The 23,836-nt window shown below is 39.1% G+C and overlaps 1 protein-coding gene across 1 annotated transcript in view; it reads left to right on the top strand.

Moving 5' to 3' along the window:
- Positions 1-230: 230 nt before the first annotated feature.
- LOC126292306 (uncharacterized) overlaps positions 231-23,836 on the top strand; it is an 83,528-nt gene continuing 59,922 nt past the window's right edge. Inside the window, exon 1 of the mRNA XM_049986238.1 lies at positions 231-531. Coding sequence (XP_049842195.1) covers positions 512-531 — 20 coding nt within the window. The 5' untranslated portion in view covers positions 231-511. The remainder of the gene's footprint in view (positions 532-23,836) is intronic.

Here is a 23,836-nt window from a genome sequence, read left to right as displayed (position 1 = left end):
TGACATCGTGTACCTTGTTCATGAATCTCTTCAACATCTGAAGGAGGAATTGTCAGTCAACAGTTGACCTCACACGTTCAGTATGTAGATATTGACAATACTGAGAAATTTTGAGGGCCTTCAATACTGTTCGTCAATATTTCTAGTTATAACAATATGTCAACACGCGCCCTCATACAGATAATACACTTCACAGTTTGGCAATATTATTGAATGTGAGAGGACCTTTGAGATATGTGTTGAATCTCTTTTGTTTTATACTCTTTGTACGAGATTCATAGCACGCGCAGAGTTGATACGAATCTTTTAGGTTATGATCTTGGACCATAGATACTACGTGGTTATGATGAGGAATGTGAACTGCTTTGGAACTGTGTAGCTATGTTGTTTAGCGTTGAAGTGTGACGACGAATTTGAAGTTTTGTTTTGAAATTCTCTTTCTATGGTTAGAATGGTTTAATAACTTTGAGTACACATCTAAACTCTGTGTAATCTACTGATAACTCGTCTCATGGATACTACAAATGAAAGGTAATTAAGCTGATAATTTCTCGGTACATAAATACTTTGATCTAAGCAGGTCTGAGAAGCGATATACCGTAGTTTTAAGGACAGTAATGTGTAAAAATCTATTACTTTAAGTAGCTATATGTGATGTATTGAATAAGGAAGTGTTTGTATACTAATATTTTGGGAACTTAAATCGCTATGCCTATAAACTGTGTATGCTATACCGCTTTTGGAAGTATATTTTCAACTATATCTAGGTGTACGTTTATGTGCGCCCTGCACTCAATAAATAAATCAAAACCGTCTTTTCAGATTGCGATACATTACAGTACCAGTTAACAGCAACTGAGAACGGAAACTTAGTTTGTAGTTGTTTAGTTCCATTCCCACTTACATATTAGACAAACCGTCTCGAAACTTGGAAAACAGGTTTCGTTGAAGTAAAACGCATTCTTTGCGGGCAAAGTTATTGTTGGCGAGTCAATGCATGTATTTTGAAAAGTGCACAGAATATTACTTTCTATGTAAATTCTTAATGCGGGGGTAGTCAAAAAATTTTGTATTTAAAATACGAAAGTCTTGAATTCATGAACAACGAAATCCAAAATGGCGACAATATTAGGATTCTTAGTCTGTCGAAAATGGGCAAATGGTTTTTGCGCTGAAACTGATATCTTTACTGCTTTCTGTTCTTCGCTGTTTGATGATAGTTGTTGTATGCAGTAAAACTCTTTGGACATTTAACGCGCTTTGAGGTTATATCAGTCGTCAGAGGTCAAAACTTGCTTCACAGAGTTTCAGTATGAACTTTAAAATTCAATTTGTGCATTATGTTTTCCAGTTATATGCTAAAACAGTGCTCCAAAAACATGAGTACGTTAACTTCTTGAGAATGTTTAAATGGACGTAATTTATTTTTTAAGCTCCGATTTCTCGTTAACTGATCACTCATCTTGCGCAAACACTCGGCCCAACAGATGTTTACCTGAGTGTTCCTTAACTGTGCAGTGGTACGAACGCTGGCTAAACAAACAGTTTTAATTGTCGAGGATAGCGTATTCCAGCTAGAATCCTGTTAAAGATACTTTTGTATTTCAATGTTAACAGGTCATGTATACTCTACCAAGGGAAAAAAATATAAGATGATACTGTTGATTCATGTAGATGGTCTTCAAATCTGATATGAAACTACTTTTGGTTCAAACTAAAATATTGCACTGTCAGTTTGGTTTAGGCACACATTAATAAATTTTAATGTGTGCCAAGATTTGTAAGCCAGGTGGAGGCACTTGTGTTGTGGGTATGTTATTGTGCAATTTCGTTGTATATTTGTGCAATAAAGAATTTTTTACAGTAATTTCTGTTGTGCTGATTTTGTAGCAGTGTTACTTTCATACTTCTGTTATATGCTGACTTCGGTGAAACATTTTTTGTAAACTGGTAATAGTACAGTATTTGTAAATTGAACAAACTCGATTGTACTAGTGATTTGCAGCTTTTATTTGGCATATCTTACAAGTGATCCCATAAAATTTAATTTGGTTGTGTGACAGTTTTTAAATATTTTGGTTTTTATGTGTGACTACTCTATAATTGAGAAGTTCAAAACAGTTAACTGTGTTGCAGCCTTATTGAGTGGTGACAACATGTGCAGAACAGTTTTCAATTTGGAGACATTAACATTAATTTGGATATGGGTTAAATTACAATATTGCATGTTTATTACTGAAAAATAACTTAAATTAAAAAATAGCCAGTCAATATGACCTCCAAAGTTTTTAGAAAATCAGCATTTTAGACTCAAAAATAACAACCAGGGAGTGATTTTAGAGGTTTTTTTCCCCTAGTTAGATATCATAAGCTACCAGTCTTATATGGAGCAATGACACAAATGTTTCCTTAATTTTTTAAAATTTTTGAAATTTCAAAAACCTTAATTTGATAAAGTTTGGGGCTAATTATATCTGGTGAGGCTGAACATACATGAACTTTTGCAAATTTCGTATACTTAAGACATCAAAGAACTGTCAAAAATTCAGCTTTGATATTTGACTGTGAACAAAGACATGAATTTTTGAAAATGATAAGATAATGCACATTAGACTGCAGTTGATTTTATGACTGTAGCCTAATTCATATGTGATATTGGCTAGGTGTAATCAATTATCATTGAAGTTAAGATACTGAACTATATGCTGAAACTCAAAAAATTACTTATATTATCCTGAATGATGTAAAATAAATATTTTCAGTTAACTTACTTTTGAGATGTGTTGCTTCCTAGTCCTAGTGTTAATGTTAAGAACACTCATATCTTCAGACAACTTCTGTGATCTCCTAGTTGCTGTGGTAAGTTCAAGCACTGAAAGCTTCCTTAGTATGTTTTTCATTGGTACCCAAACTGTCACTAGTACATGTCTTGAACAACATGCTAGGGCCAGCAGGGTGATAAATATGCATAAAAACATGATTGTTGTACAAACTTGTTCTTTCGACCTATGCAAGCCACCATTGCCCATCACATACACTTGCCACTGTGCCATTGAATGTTAAATTTTGCTGACACAATGATCCTCATAAATTTTGGTTTATGATTTCTCCAATGCCAAGGAAATTGTGGAATTCCTTGTTTTATCACTGTACAGTTTTCAAATCTGGTTTGAAGTATTGTTTTAATTAGAACTAACAACTTCCTCTTCTGCCTTGATAAGAAAATAGGTTATGCCTTTAATTTATTCTTGCAAAAGGCGTACATATATCTTCTGTTGTAAGAATTTGGTCTTTGGTCATTTTTTGTAGGCTGGCTCTAATTACATCGCATTTTGTTGTACCTCCTCTTTCATCACATGCGGTTTTACTTATGGCAAGTGGCAAAAAAGCACGATTCAGCCTCCAACCTGAAATCTACTTTGTAGTTGCAAAGATTTGGAAAATTCTTTCTGTTGTTATATTGACCACCACTTCCATCTGAAAAAGTATGAGCTTCTCAACCTGAGGCAACTTTTTCATGTCACCTGTTACACTTTAGAAACACATGGACAACCGAAGTGTTGTACTCAAATTAGTCGCATAGAATGCAAATTGAAGAAGTGCAAACTTCATCTTTCTCATTTTTTAACTACAGAACAAATGATCATTAACCCTGTGGTACTCTTGTATTCATTTCATCTTGAAACAGCTAGGGCTATGCATGCAATTAAAACATTGTGCTTTGTCCTTCAAAAACTTACTTCGTGCCTTTATCACACAAACTCATCGTGCAGTCATAATTATTGGTGTCACAGACCACTAAATCAAGTAACTCTTCGTATCTCGTGTCATTGAGTTTGCACCTGCGATCATCATTTTGACATTTAATGACGAAACTAACACATACAGAGCGTGTTTCTGAGGATTTGGCCAAAATACACCGCTTAGGACGAAGGTCACAAAATTTTGGCCTTCCATTCAAGATGAGCATTTTTGAAAGCTACATAAACTTCATTTAAATTTGATAGTGCTGTCCACTAGTTGTTTCTGCTTTGTTACTTTAACTCCATTTACAACAACCCTTTTGCTGCCTTTGCTACCTGGGCACATTCTATTGTTTTGTCTTCATCAGAAAACTGAACCCATGAACTGTTTTTTTCACTTGACCATGATTCAGGGAGCAAACTTAAAATTTATAAGTTTTTGTTTTTTAGGTCTCACCGAACTCGTACTTTTTAATTACTCAATTAAGCTCAGATATTCTGTGTCAGGTGGTTCTGGTGATAAGATTTCTTCCTTGTCAGAATACTGTTGGTAACTGCATTATTAAAGCATGATTAACAGCCTTTTGTAATTCTGTCTGAAATTCATTGTTCCTTGCTTTCAATAGCTGCTTTTCTTTTTCTGCTACTTAGTTTCCTTATTTTCGAAGCAGGAGATACTTCTGAGTTGGAACAGGCAAAATCCAGTTTGCTAATAACATCCCAATTAGGAACATAAATGTCATTAACAGTGTTAGTGATTCTGTTTTTGGATTCACGGTAAGTATTTCTGAGTAACAGTTTGGGCACAGGGAATTTCCAAGAATCAGAGTAAGACTCACTTGGGAAGCCAATTTACTTGCACTTAACAAGGACAAATATTCAAGTTTTATTTCCCTCAAACCTTTAGTAACTGGGTTTTTGGGAACTTGGAGTGAATCAGAACATTTTTCCAAAATTGCGATTGTACTTCAGAAAGTTTGTTCTCATGATACTAATGAACTGATGATACAGAAGAACTTATTCATAATTTAAACAAAGTTTGTCTATCTTCGTCAGTCATTAAATTTTTAAGTTTTTTGGAACTGGACCATAAACCGTTTTGTGGCACTCTTCACTTATTGTTTGTCCAATAGAGCACTGTTCATCCATTTTATTACATTCCAATTACTCTTTAACATTCATTTATTATTAAATTTTAAAATGATTTTAGTTGATTTAAGATTCACCCACAACAAAAGCACATAAATTATTCTACACTATCAGTGAAAAGTATATACATCCACACTCACAGAGTTTTATGTACAGACTAGGCACTGGCTACTGGGCTCCTTTGCAGAATTATTACTCTGAGCTTCTGTACACACCTGTCTTGAGTACCAAATTGGTGCACAACACTGCACCCTTCTCAACAGTAATTTCACATGTTTATTTTACTTTCATTGTTTTGAACTAGTAATTATGTGCTGCTTAATTGAGAATAAACTGAGATGTAAATAGGCAACATTTTACTATACTGTCATGTAGAAGAAGGGGTAATTAGATGAATGACGAACACTAACTTAACTTAGTGACGGTTTATTCAGCACTTGCACATATAAGAGTGCGGAGTGAACTGCCTCCGGCCAGAACACTTGCAGTATATATACAGCTACAGAACATTCCAGTGCAATGATCCTTGACATTTGTGGATACTTCTAAAATGTACTGGAACAGAGTATAGAAATTAAAATAGTACAGTCCAGGTGAGTTTTGAACTCGCGACCCTCCATGCAAGAGTTTAGTATCGTAACCACTACACCATAATGCTACTCAGCTTCTTCTGCGACATTGTTCCCTCCTTAAGAGAACAGTGTCTTGGTGTTATGTTGTCCTAGTCTGGGAATGAGTCATCGATCCTACGTACTCAGACTCCCGATGACTGATGCTCGTGCTGGCAGTGATCTTCTTAGAACTTCTTTTGCAGCTGCACTCTTCGTCACCTTTCCGTTTGTTGCCTGCTGCTGGAGCTTCAAATTTACCCTGGGTGGCAGGATCCTTGTAGGGCTTCATTCGAAGGACGTGGACCATATCTCTGACATTTCGTCGTCTTGTGTTGAGGTCGAAATCTTAAACTTCATAAATAACTATGGACTACTGTCTAACAACCTTATAAGGTCCAAAATTGCACCTGAGGAGTTTCTCAGAGAGACCAAATTTCCAAACATGAGTGAAGATCCAGACGAGGTCACCAGGCTGGTAGACAACAGGATGGTGGCTTGCGTCATATCTTCGGCATTGTTTTCTTGAGCCTGCAGTGTGTGGAGTCGTGCTAACTGCTGAGCCTCCTCAGCTCTGGTTAACACCTGGCCGATGTAGTCCTTGTCCACTTCATCAGGATGTAACGGAAACACAGTGTCCATCGTCGTCGTCGCCTCATGCCTATGCACCAGGAAAAATGGCGTAAATGCTGTGGTGTCTTGTTTGGCAGTGTTGCAGGCAAATGTCACAAAGGTAGCACCTCATCCCAGTTACTCTGCCCATTAATGACGAACATTGATAGCACGTCAGCCTAGGTCTTATAAAAGTGTTCAGTAAGCCCTTTAGTTTGTGGATGGTAGGCAGTCGTCATGTGAGGAGTAATGTTACTCCAACAGTTTCTCTGTCACAAGATTCGATTGAGAAACTTTCCCTTGATCCGTAATTAATGACCTTGTGGCATTGTGTTTTAATACAATGTCTTCCACAGTGAATTTGGCTTCCTCAGATGCTTCAGCTGTTTTCACGGTTTTTGTAATGGCATAGTGTGTCAGTTAACGAGTGCAAACAGTAATCCATCTGTGATTCTTGAGTTTCTCCCAGCGTATTTGATAATCAAAATATCCACGGGTGTACTGCCGGTCTATAGTGTCCAACGGGCACAATATTTCGGCGATCAAACATGTCGCCATCATCAGGTGGACTGACGGACTGAGCTCCTGTGAACGCGCCGGCACGGAGATCCGTATGCTATGGCTGCTCGGGGAACTGGGTTCAATCGCGGTGGCAGCCAATTTAAATACCCTCTGCCCGCGGCGCGCTCCCTCCGCTGTCTGCGCCACGGTAGCGCGGTGGAACAGATTGCGACGGCGTCTGAGATGACGTCGGTGTGATGGCTCTGTCCGCCGTGGTCGTCACAACTATGCGTTTGCTCGATTTACTCTTGATTAACCCAATCGCTGGTTCCCAAGCCTTGCTAAGATTATAGCCTCAGTCACGGTTTATGAGGTAGTCATTGGTGCGAATTTCGATGGCCTCTCTAACAACGCTGTCCCAGTATCTCGATGTCTGTACCAGAATCCTCGTGCGGTCATACTCCATAGCGTGATTTTCCGACAAACAATGTTCAGCGACCGCCGACTTGCCCGGATACATCAGTCGAGTGTGCCTCTGGTGTTCACGGCATCGATCCTCGCAGGGCGGAGGGTATTTAAATCGGCCGCCGCTGCGACCGAACCCAGTTCCCCCTGAACAGCCATAGCGTACGGATCTCCGTGCCGGCGCGTTCAGAGGAGCTCAGTCCGTCAGTTCACCTGATGATGGCGACATGTTTGATTGCCGAAATATTGTGCCCATTGGACACTATAGACCGGCAGTACACCCATGGATATTTTGATTAATAATCCATCTATTGCCACTAGCAGAAATTGGAAATCGTCCGAGGAGTTAAATCCCAACACACTGGAAAGGCATTACGGTTGGTGGAATTGGTTTGTGTCGGCCAGGTGGTTTCTGAGGAACTGCCTTTCTCCTCTGCCACTCTCGACAGTGCGACACAGTGACGGACACTCCTAAATAAACGTGTCCAGAAAAATCTCTTTTGGATTCTATCGTAGGTCTTAGTAAATCCTAAATGTCTGGCCTCAGGTGTGTGATGGAATTTCTGTAGGACACCTAAGCATGTGTTTAGGAATAACTGGTAGCCACTTTCCGAACAGATCAAAGTTTTTCTTGCAAAGTAATCCATTAACTACCTTAAATTGTCCTTTCACATCCTCTGACTGTTGTAAGGCAAGCATAATTTGAGATCTTGGAGTCCTCCTCCTGCTTAGCAGAGTCATCCTGGAGTGCAGTGAGACAATCTTCATCAAAGGCTTGATGATCTTGCACAGGGTTTCTTGAGAGACAGTCGGCATCTTGGTGTTTTCTTCCACTTTTGTACGCTATGGTAATATCATACTCTTGAAGACGTAGTGGCCACCTGGTGAGTCGTCCTGTTGGATCATTAAGACCTGTCAGCCAACAACATGAATGATGGTCTGTAACAACTGTAAATGGCCTTCCATAGAATACTGTCAAAATTTGCACATGGACTGGATCTCAGCAATACATTCTCTTTCTGTAGTTGAGTAGTTTCTCTCGGCCTTTGTAAGTGTCATAGAAGCATAGGCTATAACCTTCTCTTTTCAATCTGAAATTTGCACCAGAACAGCACCGATTCCATACCCACTGGCATCTGTGTGTAGTTCTGTATGTGCTCTGTCATCATACAAAGTACAGGCTAAGTTGTCAGAGCTTTTTACAGCAAGTCGAAAAAATCTTGTCGAGCACCGCTGCAGATAAATTTAGCGTCAGTTTTTAACAACTCTTGGAGTGGCTTGGCTTCACTACAAAAGTCTTTGCTAAAACAACGGTAATAAGAACATAATCCAAGGAAGCTTCTCAAATCTCTAATACTGTTAGGAACAAGAAATTCCGTTATAACTCTTACCTTTTCTGGGTCTGGCCGCACGCCTTCGTTTGACACAAGGTGTCACAGTATTATGATTTCTTTGTCTCCAAAGAGACACTTGACTTAAGTTTCAGTCCGCCTTGTTGGAGACGCTTACGAGCGGCCCTCAGTCTTTTTGTGTGTTCATCAGATGTCTCTGAGAACACTATAGTGTCATCTAAATAACAAACAAATATTCCACTTCAGGTGCATTAGAAGATTATCAATCATCTGTTCAAAAGTTGCTGGTGCATTACAGAAACCAAACAGCAATACCTTAAACTCATACAGGCCCTCGTGTGTGAAGATTGCAGTTTTCTCATGATCAGCCTCATCTACTTCGATTTGCCCGTATCCTGAGTACATGTCCATTGTTGAGAAAAACTTAGCCCCCTTCAGACAATCTAGTTTATCGTCAGTTCGTGGAAGGGGGTAAATGTCCTTTTTAGTTATCTTATTAAGCTTCCTGTAATCGACACAAAAGCACCAACTGCCATCCTCCTTCCTGATGAGGACCACTGTTGATGACCATGCGCTCTCTGAAGGCTGCATGATGTCATTCTTAATAATTTTCTCTACCTTGTCAAGAATTATTCAACGTTCTGTTGCTGACACATGGTATGCTCTCTGGCTTATTGGTTGATGATCTCCAGTGCTAATCCGGTGCTTCACTGTCGATTGGTGTAATTTGCTCTTCACTTGTGGATTGAAGCATTAAGAGAAATCTTGAAGAATGGCAAGTGGCTTCTTCTATTGTTCCTTAGTGAAATCTAGTGATAGCCGAGCTAGAAGATCTTGCCTCGTAGTGGTAGCACTAATTTTGCCCACAGACTCTGCCTGGAAGGTTTCTAAGATGTTCAGCTGTTCTTCGATTAATGGCTCAGCGTTTGCTATGTACGTGCGTCTTGGAAGGATCTGCAGTTCTCGGTGACAGTTAACTATCGACAATTCACCGGATCAGTTCGTAAATGAGACGACAGAGGCTGGGATGACAAAATTATTCTTCAGTGGTATGCTTCCCTAAACGATCCATGGGTTGATGCATGGCATGACACATGACAGTTACCTTTCTAGCAGTGACTGCAAAAATGGTCACTTCATCGAGCACACACAGTCTCCACACATTCGGATGCGCATCTTCCTGTCCACAGTATCTCATCTCATCTAGCATAATCTTTGAGCGACCACAGTCTATAATTGCCTGAGAAACTTTCAAAAAGTCCCATCTGAGAATGACATCATGGCTACACTCTTGTAAGACAATGAATTCTAAGGGCTGTGTATGAGCACTTATACCAACATGAATGACACATCTTCTTCTAGGTTTTGCATATTTCCCATTAGCCACCTTCAGCAGTGATGTTTTGTTGTCGAGGAATACAGATTTCCTGCAACTGCTGGCTGTACTTCTCCAAAATGACCGAATATGATGATCCAGAGTCCACAAGAGCTTGGGCTGGTCAGCCATCCATGAGGCTATCGACATAGTTTCCTGTCATTTTTGTAGTGATTGACGGCAGAGGATTTTTCTCTTCGGCGGCCTCACCTCCAAGGAAGGTCGCACCCTCTAGTTTTCCAGGTTATGGCAGTTAGGTGATCGGCTGGAGCTTCTAAACGGCGATGGAGACCTTGATCAGCATGTTGGGGAGCGTACTCTATAGCGGCTAGTTTGTGACAATGGTGACCTACGTTGTCCTGCACCCACATCTTCTTGTTCATCTTTGACTTCCCAGAGCTGTTGTCAGCTAAGATCGGTCTGCTGTATTCTTGTGCAGGTGTCATCAAATATCCGCCGCCTTTCTTGACAATAGCGCACCACATGTCCCGGTCGTCTGCAGTGGAAACATGCTGCTTGGTTGTCATGGTTCCTCCAGACGTCAGTCTTCCTTGGTGCCCATACAGGTTCCTCATGCAGCATTGTGGGAACATAATTTCACCTAGATCTCGACTTTTTCACCATGTTAAAGGGAAATGTATGACAGAGATTGGGTTCAATGTCTGTTCCACTTCCTCCCTTATGACCTTTTGAAGCACCTCGGTTTTTTGCTCGCCGTGTAATCAAAGTGTCTTCTGAACTTCCTCTCTCACTATCTGACAAAGAACACTTGTGAAATCACTTACTTCCTCCATCACAGACATCACTACAATGTTTGGAAGCTGTTCAAACTTCTTGTGTGTGCATCTTTTTCCATGCATTGTCTCAATATACTGGCACCATTTTATGAAGTGGTCTGCTGTCGAAACCTCCTTCAGGAGTAGGGCTTGATACATGTCCTCAGCAACAGCATTCATGAGATGTGAAACCTTATCTTCCTCCTTCATTCTCGGATCCACTATTTTACACAGCTCCAAGTATGTAGGATGCTGTTGTTTCTCCTGGATGCTGTGCCCTGCCCTTTAATTTATCTTCAGCCTTGCACTTTTGTCGTTGTGTGTCGCCTGAAATACTTGTGCAGTTCTGCTTCAAATACTTCCCAGCTTGTGAACTTCTCCTCGTTGTTCTCATGCTATTGCTTGAAAGTGTCCTCCAAGTAGAAAAATACGTTAGCCAAACACACAGTGTCATCCCATTTGTTAAATTTGGCTATATGCTCATATACCGTCAACCACTTGTTTGGATCTTGGCCATCGTCACCAGAGAACCCAGAAAGATGTCTCATGTTGTGGCACACAGTTGCTGTCATCATTTTTTTTAAAACTGTTTCGAGCTTCACAGTTATATGGTAATAACATAAAAAAAGAAAATAATGTTTTTAAACAACCTTCATTGGATTGTTCTTAATCCTCTTGTGATATTAGAGAGGCTTTACCACATGCAAACAATATTTTCCTCTGGATTGCAAGTGTTCTGACACTATGCTTCGAGAGATCTGTGCCCTCAGTCATTTCAAAGCATAGTGACAATACAGTTGCAGTTGCATAATTTTGGCCGTGCAGTTGTTGCATACACACAGTACCAAAGTAAAAATAGATTCTGTGTGTTTTAGCAATGTTGTCAAAATCAAGAAGTGTATAATTCCAAGTTTTGGTAAAACTCAGTAGTATCTTTAAATCAATAAATGTTCCTGACACTGTTATCATAAATGATTTCAATGTGTTACTACATATTGTGGCCAGTAGATGGTGCTTAATGTCCATGGGTAACAAAATTGTCAGGGAATAAGACAAACTGCACCTGCTTACGTATAAGTTAAACTGCTTCTACAACCTCCCAGATTTCTGTAATACGGAAATTTGGCATTATGGAAGTGTCAGATTCTACCCATCTGCTTTGACCGATGACGTCAGTATGGTGGAAACGGCTATGTCCAGCATACATAATATGGTGACAATGACATCACTACATACATACACACACACCAACAAATGCAAACAGAAATAAAAATGACACAGTAATGTCTCACTTCAGAAACAAAATTAAACTAATGGGATGACCATGAAAAAGTTGGGGTTTAGGGTGGGGACAAGGTAAAACCACACAACATTAAAAAACCATGCCACCATCCAAAAACAAATAACATAAAAAAAATTAATTACAACATTCCGCTACACCAACAAAACCACAGGAAGTGGACATTTCCGTTGTCCTATACAGCTCAATTGAAACTACTGTTACATAAAAATCAGTAACTACATCCCCGAAAAGTGGAATTCCACACTTCCCTTCAACTGATAGCTCAACTGCAGCTATCAGTGCCAAAAAATGGCACTTAAACTTTGATAAGTGTGAGCAAAAACCCAAATACTCCATATCACTACATTAAAACACAACCAACCTACCAGAAATATAAAACAGACAAAACATCACAATTACTATGGAATAAAGGCAAAATAGGAATTAATTACCACCAAAAGCTGATGGCAGTACACCCCCCCCCCCCTTCCCCTTACACACACACACACACACACACACACACACACACACACACACACACACACACACACACTCTATAACACCCACTCTTGATCTTCCGTCATACCCATACCTAATTAAAAAGCAATCACCACCTTCCTAAACTTGAAACCATGTTTGGATGATGACAACCAAAACTCAAATGAACCAATATTAAACTTAGCATGTCCCAAGCAATTCAGAAACGCCGCAACTGACATCACACACCACACCATTACATAATGGATGGCATGACTCAGAATTTGTAGAGGTTTGTTAGTGCTCTTTGTTTCAGTTTGTGCTGTAAATGTGCATTCGTAGTTGATTTACTGGAAGTTTGTCTTGCATTTATGCAGAAATGCATGCCTAACATTACTTAGCTTAGTCCCAAATAATACAAACAGATCACTGCCTATATGAAGCAGTTGTTAATAAGTACTCTGAGAGGACTAGAGAAAAATTGTTTGTTGCACCAGGATGTACAAATATCTTAATAGCCGAAACAGTTTGGTGCAGCTGTTGTGTTACCTACATCTATGAGATGATCATATGTACATGGACAATCATTACTCTATAATGATACAGACAGATACATCCTCTAGTTGACATTCCATTGAAAAACGTGAAGTAAAACAAAATGTGAGTGATGGCTGCTAGGCATTATCCTAGTTATCTTCATAAGATACTGTGGGAAATTACCTGTTTTCTCTGCCTTGACTCCTATCAGAGTATAGGTGTTCATAATTTGAGTCAGAAATTCTACTTCTGGTGCTTGCCACGCCATTTGATTCACATTTATATCCTAGCATGTGTGGTGTTATATGAAACATTCATCCCATTAGAATGAGGTGGGTGACAAGATCTTAATACATTATGTTCTGGATTGCAGGTATTGAAACCTTTAACCCAGTTCATTAGGTTTTCTGGTGCTTTTTCTATTAGTGCACTACCCCATGAATTTGGATCATGCAGCTACAACTTTGGTTTTTGACTTTGTTTCATAGCAGTGCTCAGTGTTAGCTGCAGCTGGTTTGCAGTTAATTAGTTACATTTTCCAAGGATAAATTTGCACAATAGATCGTATTAACATGTAAAGTCATTTTACATTCACTTTGTGCTATAGCCAGAATAAACACAATTAATGGAACATAGTACTTCACAGAGCAACACATAAGATACATGTTTTGCATAACACTGAATACATTGACTGGACAATGGTAATACAGTGTACCGAATAGGCTGAACACTCACAATCGTGTAAAAAAAAAAAAAGTTGTTTCCTTGGTGGCTTACCACTGTGTGCAAGGCAGCTGAGCAAGGTGGCCTCTATAAGCAGGCCTGTCAGTTGTATGGATGTGCAATTGCAGAGACTGCACCTATGAGTGAAGGTACATCACATTGCAATTAATTTGTATCTATCATTATATTCTGAACATTTCTAAGCTTTTTTTATGTGAGTTAGTAATTCCTGCCCTTCACCTTTTGCACATTACAATAATGGAAATTCTTTAAGGGGTGGTGGTAATTCTCAAGGAGAACCTTTCTCAGTTTGTCTTCAAATTTTACTTAGCAGTCTGTCGGACACTTTATACCGCTGAGTAAATGATCAAAAATTTTTGTAGAGTAATGAATGCTATTTTTCCTTTTGGCCTTGTAGTTATGATCATGGTTCCTTTTGAACTGCAGTGGATTATTTATAACAAACTTCACGAAGGTATAAAATATACTGTGAAGTAGTAGTCAGGATGCTCAACTCCTTCAACAGATGTCTCTGAGGTGATTGTGGGTGAGCACCACATATTCTTCTTACAGCACATTTTTGCAAACTGAAGACTTTCTTTCTTAAAGATAGATTACCCAGGAATATTATCACCTTCTGCAAAAAGAACTAATTCTGCTTGGTATTTACTAGATGGAAGATTGTTTATGCATATGGGGAACAATAGCAGACCTAAGATTGAGCCTTTGGAACCCCATATGTGATTTCTTCCCAGTCAGAATTATGTCCCTAGACTGTATTGTAAGAATTACTGAATAAAACTTTCTGCATTCTTTTGGTTAGATATGACAGTCTCCACTGATTGGCTATATCATAAATCCCATAGAACTTTAATGCACCTAGGAGACTACTGTGATTCACATCAGATGCCTTAAGTGGGTCTCAGAAAATTTCGACCTGCACTGTTTTATTATTTGATCCTTGGGGTGAATGAACATGTAAGCCACATTCTCAGTAGAGCAACGCTTCTCAAACCAAAGCAGTGGACACTTCAATTACATATTACAGTACCACTAGCAAGAATTGTTGAATGAGTTGCAGATAAAAATTGCTTATATTGTTAAGGTAGTATTTATCATGATGTATTAGTGCACAGTTACATTTTTCTAGATTAAACCATGTTGTGCTGTCAAGTTTAATTTGAGTCAAGCAAATTGTAACATTGGATAAGCAATTTGGTACAGATGTGTTCTTGCACTGTGCTAGAAAGTAAAATTGTGTAGTTTTTGTGCATCTTCATTAAAAAAAGACATACAAAGATAGTTTGGATAATAGAAAGAAATGCAGATGTGTAAGAATTCAGATTCAAATAGGTACACTTGAAGACAAACATCACTAATCGAGCATATTTGAGGTATACTGATTAGCAGAGTCATTCTCATAAGTGGCAGTGTGACAATCTGTGGTGGAGTAAAATAACATGTCTTCAGCAATTAATCTGTGTAACCACTAATCACACATGACAAACCACAGAAATCACTCTTGTCAGGAATACACTTTTTTGTATTCATATGACCAGTGTGGAACACGCGAGGCAATACTGACCCTACGACTTATCTTAGAAGAAAGATTAAGGAAAGGCAAACCTACGTTTCTAGCATTTGTAGACTTCGAGAAAGCTTTTGACAAGTTGATTGGAATACTCTCTTTCAAATTCTGAAGGTGGCAATGGTAAAATACAGGGAGCGAAAGGCTATTCACAATTTGTACAGAAAGCAGATGGCAGTTGTAAGAGTGGAGGGACATGAAAGGGAAGCAGTGGTTGGGAAGGGAGTGAGACAGGGTTGTAGCCTATCCCCGATGTTATTCAATCTGTATATTGAGCAAGCAATAAAGGAAACAAAATAAAAGTTTGGAGTAGGTATTAAAATCCATGGAGAAGAAATAAAAACTGTGGTTCGCTGATGACATTGTAATTCTGTCAGAGACAGCAAAGGACTTGGAAGAGCAGTTGAACGGAATGGACAGTGTCTTAAAAGGAGGATATAAGATGAACAACAACAAATGCAAAATGAGGATAATGGAATGTAGTCGAATTAAATCGGGGGATGCTGAGGGAATTAGATTAGGAAAAGAGACACTTAAAGTAGTAAAGGAGTTTTGCTGTTTGGGGAGCAAAATAACTGATGATGACCGATGTAGAGAGGATATAAAATGTAGACTGGCAATGGCAAGGAAAGAGTTTCTGAAGACGAAAAATTTGTTAACATCGAGTATAGATTTAAATGTCAGGAAGTCGTTTCTGAAAGTATTTGTATGGAGTGTAGCCATGTATGGAAGTGAAACGTGGATGATAAATAGTTTAGACAAGAAGAGAATAGAAGCTTTTGAAATGTGGTGCTACAGAAGAATGCTGAAGATTAGATGGGTAGATCACATAACTAATGAGGAAGTATTGAATAGGATTGGGGAGAAGAGAAGTTTGTGGCACAACTTGACTAGAAGAAGGGATTGGTTGGTAGGACATGTTCTGAGATATCAAGGGATCACCAATTTAGTATTGGAGGGCAGCGTGGAGGGTAAAAATCGTAGAGGGAGACCAAGAGATGAATACACTAAGCAGATTCAGATGGATATAGGCTGCAGTAGGTACTGGGAGATGAAGCAGCTTGCACAGGATAGAGTAGCACGGAGAGCTGCATTAAACCAGTCTCAGGACTGAAGACCACAACAACAACAACAACATGACCAGTTTGGAGACATTAAATTTCATTATCTAATATTGTCAGTTTGTTTCATTATCCAATATTGTCAGTGTGGATGACTCACATGAAGTTCATTGTAATTTCTTGAGTTTTGCTGATGGCTGGAATGTACCATAAAAGCATGTTTATGTGCACTGTATCATATACTGTAATTTAAGCACAGTAGATGTAATGATTCATTTAATATTTGGTAGTGGGATTGGATGCTGCAAAACTAGTCATCCAAATTAGTCCTAACAGTGACTTTGGAAGAATTCAGTCAGTTTTTGTAAACTACTTAAATTTCGACCCTCAAAAGCATCATACAGATGACCAAATGTTTGCATCCTTTTCTACATTGCTATTTCTGTAACCCACCACAAATTGGTTCTGTAGTAGCTTCATTGTTGCCATCCTGCCTCCTCTTGTTCAGTATTTTAGCTGTGGTTTCTGTAGATCAAATATGCTATTAATGTAACAAGCTGTTCAATAGTTTTGGATAAACTTCTGTTAACGTGATGCCAACTATACTGAGTAACCAGTGTACTGTGATCCCTTTGCAGACCAGAAAATATATGTAGCCCTATTTGAAAAACTGCATTAGTAGTGATGAGACTAGATAGTCCGTAACTCCTGAGCAGTTGAGCTTCCAAGGAGCCCTCCTCATTTGTACCAACAGTTTGATTTTTTTTTCTTTTTATCTCAAAACACTAACTTTTCCAGTTACAACACTTTGCAAAGGCCTTTATTTGAGAGACTGAGATACATCTGTCTCACAATGTGTCCTGTATGAAGCCATCCTCTTGCCTTTGCAATTGAGACTGATTTCCATGATTTATTTTGATTATTAGACCCTGAGGATGTGACTGAATCTGTGTTAACAAAATTGCTGGCTAGAAATGTCATATTTGTCTCCTAGTATCACAAGATGCTGTTCCTAGCCTTTGTGTGATTTCAAATAGTTAATTCTACTTGAGTTCTCCAGCCTTGCCATGAAGTCTGACATTTGGTTGATATTTCTATCAAGCTCATCTCCTGTTGACATTTTGATGAAAAGCCTATAGTAAATGTAAACACCACTCATTGATTAGGCTGTAGGCCTGTTCTGACTGGCTATCTGCTGCCTACAATGCAATATGAGCAGCAATTTATGATTGTGGGATATGATCAGCATGCCTCCAATCCCTCTAGCTGTTATTGCCAATAAATAATTGTGATGATGTTGCTGCTTCTTTATTCAAGCAGCTCCTCACCGTAGAAAGATCAAAGTTTGTACTCGGAATCTAACCAAGCTTCATCCACACCAAAAGCAGCAGAACTAACCAGTTGGCTAGGGGTGGTAATTAGGATGCACAGCTTCATCAACCATATCAGCGTCTACATGATTACATTACAGTTCACACTTAACTGCCTAGCAGAGGGTTTATCTTGCCACTTTGACTAATTCCCCATTGTTTCACACTCATATACTATGTGGGAAAAAGAACACTTAAATCTTTCTGCATTAGCTCTGATTTCTATTAATTTCACTGTGGTCACGTCTCCCTATGTGGGTGGGAGTTCAGAAAATCTCTTCGCATTCAGAGGAGAAAATTGGTGGTAGAAATTTTGTGAAAAAGTCTCACTACAATCAGAAACATTGTTTTAACAACTGCCACCCCAACTTGCGTATTATATGTGCGAAACTATATTCCCTGTTTTGGCAGTCATATAAAACAACCTGCCCTTCATTGAATTTTTTTTCTGTGTTTTGACATTCTTATCTGGAAGGGATCCCATACGGTGCAGTAGATGATGGCCAATCTTAAAGTAGGCTGTCTAGTTGTTTGTTGCCCCTTTTAAGTGTTCTGCCAGTAAAAGTGTCTTTTTTAAACTTTCCACATTTTCTTTGCGACCATTCCAATTTAAGTTGTCCATAATTGTAATTCATAGGTATTTAGTTGAACTGACCGCCTATAATAGGTTCCTTTTAGTGCTCATGATGATGACCTCACACTTTTTATTGTTTAAAGTCAGTTGCCACTTTTGGCACCAGGCAGATAGATTATCTAAATGATTTTGCAATTGATTTTGATCTGCTGATGACTCCACTGGACGGTGATTGACAGCATCATCTGCAAACAATCTAAGAAGGCTACTCAGATTGTCCCCTCATCGTATGTATAGATTAGGAACAACAGAGGACCTATATTACTTTGTTTTTAGATGATTTTTGTTAATCACTACGAACTGTGATCTCTGACAGGAAGTCACATATCCAGTGACACAATTGTGATAACACAACATGGGCATGCAATTTGATTAGAAGCCGCTTCTGAGGAAAGCCACCTGGAAATTCAGAAATATTTTGAATGGATTTGAGATTCCCTTTCAGTAAGTCATTAAGTAGTGTGACTAAAGAGCCAGTTCCATTTTGCGAGAATATTTTTTAAATCCATGCCGCTTGTGGAAGTAGATGGTTTTTGTCAAGGCACTTCCTTATAATGTTCAAATACAGTATATGTCTCAATCTTGCTGTAAATTGTCATTAGTTATATGAATATGTTGTTCAACAAATCACAATTCTGTTAATTGTTTGAAAGATATACTATCAGGAAAGACTAATTCAGAGTGAACAATATATCATAAGGGGAAGTTGGGGGGGGGGGGGGGGCAGTATAATACAGTAGTGTGTCAAATTATTTATCCCTAATTGGCTTCCTCATTGTGTTCTCAACTTGATACCAGTGGCCCCTCACTACAAAAATGAAGTTTATTAAAATGTTACACCACATATTACACTCAAACTTGGTTTCCTTCAGTCAGTTAAGTCTGTTTAATCACAAACATTTCACTTGTTCCTGCTCTCAAACACTCATACTGCTCCTGTTTCTTACATTGTCTTGTGGTACACTACTTTGGTTCTGCAGAGAAATACTTAAGACTTTCCCTTGCAAATCATTTTCATTGGCCCCAGCATAATCCAACTGTTCATACTTTCATCTCTTCTCCTGATTTGTCATTCCAGATATCCCAACTAGATTTCCTAGCAGTCTCTCAGGTCTTGCACTCTCACCTGAACAACCCACTGTGATTCACTAACAAGAATTTATCGATGCTCAGTGCTTGCCGACTACCCTCTTCCCTTTCCGTCTATTGCTGGCACACTGTAGTGTAGATTAGGAAGCTGCGGGGGAGGGGGGGGGGGGGGGGGGGGGGCGGCTTAGTTATTTCTAGCGGAAATTCTGTCACATAAAGGAAGATAGATCAAAGTGACAAGTTGAAAATAGTAAATTAGTAAGTACTGCGCTTGCTTCACTTCAAATATAAGTAAATGTACAGCTGGCCTCAACCCAGAACACTTATTTTGAACATCATGTTTTATTAGGGAATGTCCATTTGGAGGTGGTGTGGCCTTGCCTTTGTCTGAGGTTTGCACTGACACGTCCAACTAGTTATGGGATGACCTATAGTTTAATGTGGGGTACAAACCAGTTTGATATTTTTCACCTACACACATCATGGCAAGATGTGATAAGTGATGAAAAAAGGACCAATACTTAATGTGGTGGTGAGCCCCCAAGGTCTTATAATTTACTTACTGAGCTACACATGTAACAGACTGATAAGTAAAGGTGGAGCAAAAGTGAGAAACTGAATTAATAATTCAACTACGGAATAGGGAAAAATGGAGGAGGAGAGGAATGCTAATGGCTAAGTTCTGACAGCCACCATATAGCGAACGGGTAAGGAAGAGTTGTATGTAAACAGAGAAAAAGTCCAAGAGGGGATAGTGAAGAGTGAGTTTCCATCACTGTAGGTAGTGGAAACTGGTTAGGAGGCTCTAAATATTGTGTGTCATGCATGTTTTTAATGTGCTCAGTATTTCCTATGGTGTCTGCATGACATATAATGTCATTCCTGCAGTTACACTGTCAGTGTGTGTGTGTAATTTCTCAACTTCACGCAGTCCTTAGCAGTAAATCATTGGCTTATTTGAACTACAAGCTTTTGTGTGTTTCATACTCTTGTGATTTTTCTCCCAGTTTTATGCACAGATTGAACTGTAACCTAATATTTAGTGTGCACAAAACAACTTGGCCTGTTCCTGCATAATGGATGGAGAGGAGACAGTTGTAGTAGTGGGGGTTTAGTTGTGAAAGACCACCACATGATTTGTAAGCTGTTAGCACATCTGCAGTCATATTAACAGGTTATGCCAGTACAAACAATAATTCAACAAATGACATTCAAAGTTTCTCATTAGAGTATCTAAAAAGAAATGGTTATGTAAACAAAGCTTAAACCACAACAAATTAAGCATAATCACATGTTGCCAGAAAGAAATTCTCATAAAACAAAAAAGGGTAAAAAATGTAGTGTGGGGAGCAAAGTGTTTTAGTAAAACACTGAAAAGGTAAAATAAAGAACTTGTCATATTAAAGTTGTGTGGCCATTCCCTGTTGTTCTGTTCATCAATATTGTCTGAATATGAAATTGTCTTCTTCCATGTCTTTTCTGTAGTAGTGAAGCCTTTCCTCCTGTATGTTTTCTTTATTATTGTTGTTGTATGATTGGAGTAGTTAGTAGTTCCAACAATCCTCTCAAGCACAACTTTTGATGAGATTTTTGCTTCCTCGTTTGCCTCTTCTGACATAAATGTAATAACATTGTGTATAATCAGATGTGCATGAGTATGAAAAACTTTCCCTAGACTGAAAGTGCTTGAAGACAGTGCAACATAGCAAAGAGAAAGCAACAAGAATGCTCAAAGTGTGCTAGTTGGCAGGTTACTGCCAAATGTGGTGCCTGCCTATTCAGAACAAAGGGGTGAACTCACTCAGGATGACTAAGCATTTTTGCACACGTGACATGTTTCATAATGTTTCCAGAATAAGATTACACGTAGCCAGTGTGATCTGCAAATGTTGCCATCGGCACAAGCTGGAATTTAGATCTTCTACCAGTCAGTGACACACAAACTACTTTCTTGTTCAATTAAGACATGGAGAAACTGGAAATTGGTGCATCTATGTTCCCCCTCTGCCTCCCCCTTCCCTGTTAGCTTATCCCACTTCTGGGCCTTCATGTATTGCAGAAATACAGTTTTTCTATTCCTCAAATTATTTAATTGGGTAGATAAAAAAATCTACTCAAGAAGTGGCAGCAGAAAACACTCACACAAGGTTGTTGTGATTGGAAAGCTTTTGGAGCCAGTGGCAGAAGGGTTGAAGGGTGAAGGAAAAAAGGACTAGAGAGATTTAGAAAATAGATTTTGGGAAAGTCATCCAGAACTGCAGGTCAGGGGAGACTTACCTTATGGTATGAGAAGGAGAGACTGATTGTTCAGGACTGTTTCGGATGAGATTTGAGAACCTGAGAGCTTAAAGGTGGAGGACGGGATAATATGCATACAACATTGTGCACGAGTTAATAAGAGTGAGAAGCTAAGTGCATTGTATGTAACAAAGATGGGATGGGATGGTGAAAAATAGACGGGAAAGACAACGAAAGGTGTAGAAAACTAAAATGGAGTGAAGAAAAGAGTAGTTACAGTGAAGAAATGCTGAGACAGAAGAAATTTACGTGAATTAAGGCCAGGTGAGTGGCGAGAACGGAGGACATGTAGTGGAGTTATGAGGAAATGGTGTCTGGGGTAAGAATACCGCTGGTGTGTGTGATGAAACAGCTACACACTTCCGTCCACATCAAACCTACCAATAAACAACAGTACTTCCATTTTGACAGTTGCCATCCTTTCCATGTCAAACGTTCACTCCCATACAGCCTTGGCATACGAGACAAATTTATTTGTTCGGATGCAGACTCTTTACAGCAATACACCACCATTCTCATCTCAGCCTTCACTGTACCTAATTACCCCACCAGTCTAGTTAAAAAGCTGATTTCCTGGGCCATCACTTCCAGTCCTGATGCTGCTGATCCCCCCACAAAATGCTTCGGAGCACGCCATTGGTTACTCGATATTATCCTGGTCTGGAATGTGTTAATCAGCTACTTCGACAGGACCATGACTGCCTAAAATCATGCCCTGAAATGAGATCCATTCTGTGAAAAAGTTTGCCGTCCACCCACCTCGCCTTAATTTACGTTAATTTCTTCCACATCAGATTTTCTTCACTGTAACTACTCTTTGCTTCACTTTGTTTCAGTTTTCTACATCTTTTGTTGTCTTTCCCATCAATTTTTAATCACCCCCTCCCACATCTGTTGCGTACAATGCACTTAGCCTATCACTTTTACTAACTCATGGATGATGTTTTAGTGGTAATCTCTGTCTTGCGTATTACCCTATCTTCCACCTTTAAGCTCTCAGGTTTTCAAATCTCATCAGATGCAGTCCCCAACAATCTGCCTTCCCTTCTAATACCGTGCAGTAAATCTTCCATGACCCGCAGTTCTGGGTGACTTTTCCAAAATCTAACCCTTTTTGTAGCCCTGTCCATTCCTTTTCATTCACCTTTCTTCCTTCCCCTTCTGCCTGAAAGGGGAACCACTGGCTCTGAAAGCTTACCAGTGACAACTGTCTTTTATGTGTGTGTTCTGTCCCACTTGGTGAGTAGATTTTTATCTTTTTAATTAAATAAATTTCTAAATAATTGATATTTTTTCTATTCCATATATTTTTGTTTATTATTTTCTAACCAGCATTTGGGATGGCATTTATTTTGAACTTGTTTCTTGCAGTTCATCTATATTACTGTATAAAGACATGTCATTTCATGTTGTTGTTGTGGTCTTCAGTCCTGAGACTGGTTTGATGCAGCTCTCCATGCTACTCTATCCTGTGCAAGCTTCATCATCTCCCAGTACTTACTGCAACCTACATCCTTCTGAATCTGCTTAGTGTATTCATCTCTTGGTCTCCCTCAAAGATTTTTTTCCCACCACGTTGCCCTCCAATGCTAAATTTGTGATTCCTTGATGCCTCAGAACATGTCCTACCAACCAATTCCGTCTTCTTGTCAAGTTGTTCCATAACTTCTCTTCTCCCCAATCCTACTCAATACCTCCTCATTAGTTATGTGATCTATCCATCAGCGTTCTTCTGTAGCACCACATTTCAAAAGCTTCTATTCTCTTCTTGTCCAAACTTTTTATTGTCCATTTTTCACTTCTGTACGTGGCTACACTACATACAAATACTTACAGAAACGCCTTCCTGACACTTAAATCTATAATCGATGTTAACGAATTTCTCTTCTTCAGAAACACTTTCCTTGCCATTGCCAGTCTACGTTTTATATCCTCTTTACTTCGGCCATCATCAGTTATTTTTCTCCCCAAATAGCGAAACTCATTTACTACTTCCTTTTCCTAATCAAATTCCCTCACCATCACCCGACTTAGACTACATTCCATTATCCTCATTTTGCTTTTGTTGATGTTCATCTTATATCCTCCTTTCAAGACACTGTCCATTTCATTCAATTGCTCTTCCAAGTCCTTTGCTGTCTCTGTCAGAATTACAATTTCATCGGAAAACCTCACAGTTTTTATTTCTTCTCCATG

Source organism: Schistocerca gregaria, chromosome 9 (assembly GCF_023897955.1).
Source record: "Schistocerca gregaria isolate iqSchGreg1 chromosome 9, iqSchGreg1.2, whole genome shotgun sequence".
Taxonomy (NCBI): Eukaryota; Metazoa; Arthropoda; class Insecta; order Orthoptera; family Acrididae; genus Schistocerca; species Schistocerca gregaria.
Note: the sequence above shows the minus strand (reverse complement) of the source record. Positions and strands in the feature narration are given on the sequence as shown.